Source organism: Cicer arietinum, chromosome 5, assembly GCF_000331145.2.
Source record: "Cicer arietinum cultivar CDC Frontier isolate Library 1 chromosome 5, Cicar.CDCFrontier_v2.0, whole genome shotgun sequence".
Lineage (NCBI taxonomy): Eukaryota > Viridiplantae > Streptophyta > Magnoliopsida > Fabales > Fabaceae > Cicer > Cicer arietinum.
The window spans coordinates 23,684,308-23,686,791 of NC_021164.2; the positions used below are offsets into that span (position 1 = coordinate 23,684,308).

General features: G+C 28.9%; 1 protein-coding gene across 1 annotated transcript in view; it reads right to left on the reverse strand.

Annotated features, from left to right (window-relative positions):
• LOC101499173 (polyamine oxidase 1) overlaps positions 1-918 on the reverse strand; it is a 12,100-nt gene extending 11,182 nt beyond the window's left edge. Inside the window, exons 1-2 of the mRNA XM_004499864.4 lie at positions 762-918; positions 366-615 (exon numbers count right to left, since the gene is read on the reverse strand). Of these exons, the coding sequence (XP_004499921.1) occupies positions 366-615; positions 762-813 (302 nt within the window). The 5' untranslated portion in view covers positions 814-918. The remainder of the gene's footprint in view (positions 1-365; positions 616-761) is intronic.
• Positions 919-2,484: the final 1,566 nt, after the last annotated feature.

Genomic DNA, 2,484 nt, shown 5'->3' on the forward strand with positions numbered 1-2,484 from the left:
AAAACAAATAAAGAACGAAACGACGTCGTTTAAAACTAAAAAAAAAAAAAGAAATCAAAATTAGAATAAATAAACGGTTTTCTTTTTTATTTTTCTTTTTCAAGAATTTCGTTCGTCGCTGAAACTCCACAAAACTCAGTGAAGTAAAATCATAAAACAGAGCAACGAACAAAACGACGTCGTCGCCTGTAAGAAATGTAACCGTAAGCGACAATTGCAACTAACAACGATGTCGTCGACACTACGAAATATGAATCGTAACCGTAAGAAACTACTATTTTTGAAAGATGGAAAGAAAAAAAATAAAAATAAAAATAAAAAAATGAAAATTGAAGGAAAATAATGAATGTGTGAATTTTTTGAACCTTTGATCGTAGATGTTGTAACGAGCATTGCTATAATCGGAGTAGCATGTTCGGAGATTCTGTTCAACGGCGAGTTCCCAAACAGGATTAGATTCTCGACCTCCGACGCCGGCGATCCAACCGGCACCGAGTTCAACCGACACGCCACCGAAACATTCCTTACGGATCCTTCCGCCGATTCGGTCTGATGCCTCGAGGATCACTATATCTTCCACGCCGTTCTCGGCTAACACTTTCGCGGCGGAAATACCTTCAAATCAGAAAGATGAAAAAATCAGCGAAAGAAAAAACGCGTTGGAGATAATTTAATTGAGAAAGTGTTGTGGTAGTGGTTTAGTGTGTGGAGTGGAAGTGAGGTGAGAATGGTGAGTCAATTGTTGTGGTGGGGAAACTGACCGGAGATTCCGGCACCGACAACGATGACGGAGGAGCGAGTGGAGGAATCCATGGAAAATGAATGTGTGAGAAGAGTACAAGTGTGTTGATTGTGTTTGCTTTGTTTGACACGAGCTTAACGTTATAGCGGGAGTCGGTTTATATAGTTTTTTGAGGTTTTTATTTACTTTTTTTTAATTATTATAATTATGATTATGTATAGGACAAAATCAACAGAATTTATAAAATTCTATACAGTTATTTAAAAGAATTAAGGAATTTGCATCGTAAAAGTAGACGATTTTATATTGCATCTAATGATAATTCACTACTTTCTCATATCAGATTACTTTTGTATGGTTATATTGAAAATTGATAGCATTGCATAGAAAAATTGTGACATTTTTTTTATAAAGAAATAATAAATATTATTATTAATTTACATATAAATGTGAAAAGTTATTAGTTATAATCTACGTTTAGTTTAATAATAAATGTAAAAAATTATAAGTTCAAAATTACGATTAATCTAGCCGTATCGATATTTATCAATTGATTTAAGATTTAAAACATAAAAAATAAATGAATAAATAAATAAAATTATTCTTTTTAATTAAATGTTAGTAAAAAATTATTTTATATTTATAGTACATGATTATATAACTATAATTAGGTTTAATAGATATGCATAATAGTATAAAATAGTTTTTATATTAAAATTTAATAAGAACATTTTATGTTGTCATGTAAATCTGTTGTAACAATTTTTTAAAAATAACTATCAAATATTTTATTTTTATTTAATTTACATTGATATTATATATGTCTTTTTTCACTATAGTTATATTAAGACAATTTAAAAAAGAAATTTTTTGAAACTATTTTATCATTCTTTATATATTTTGTAGTTATATGTCGATCTTATATGAGGTGAGTTCTCTCCAATCTAAACTTCAATTTTCAAAAAGTATGCATGGTAAATAATTTTTACATCAATAACACATGGTTATAAACTTTTCTAATTTTTTTATTATTTTTATTATTTTATTTTAATATGAGGATGATATAAGGGTTCTTTCATGCATCCATTTTGTGTGCTTCAAATTTGGGTCCAACAAGGCTTGCCAACGCGGCTTTTGATGTGGACTGTATATGTGTTGTAGGTAGTGCTGCAGCACTTTGCTTTCCCAAACTATCACGGCGTCTTTTCTTTTGATGTTGTTTTTTCCTAATAACTCTAAAATTTATATAAAAAAAATATAGTTATCGTAGCAAACATATTAACATACGAAAAAACATTGCCTTGATTGTTCAGAGTCGTGAGATATTTTAAATACTTGAAGAAGTGGAAATTTTATATTTTCACATTACCATAAACTAATGAAATGCCAAATTAACCTAGTTGCATGTAACTCTCGAGTTTTTTCACTACTCCTTTCTTCCTTCTTTATCATTTATCAAAGAACGAAATTTTGAGCCATATTTCACTCCACAATTTCTTTTCTCCTTTTATCTATTAAGTTGTTTTGGCATTGATGTTATTTTTTATTTTTATGGTTTACTTTTTTATTTTTTTGTCATATTTGAGTTGTTCAGACCCATTTTAGAGTCTAATTAAAAGAGAAATAATCTAGAGAAATATTGAATTATTTAAAATTGATTCAATGAAAAAAGTCGATTATAATTGTTGGGTGGACTCACTCCTTAAGTGGAAGCCACTAAATTTATTAGTATTATTATTATT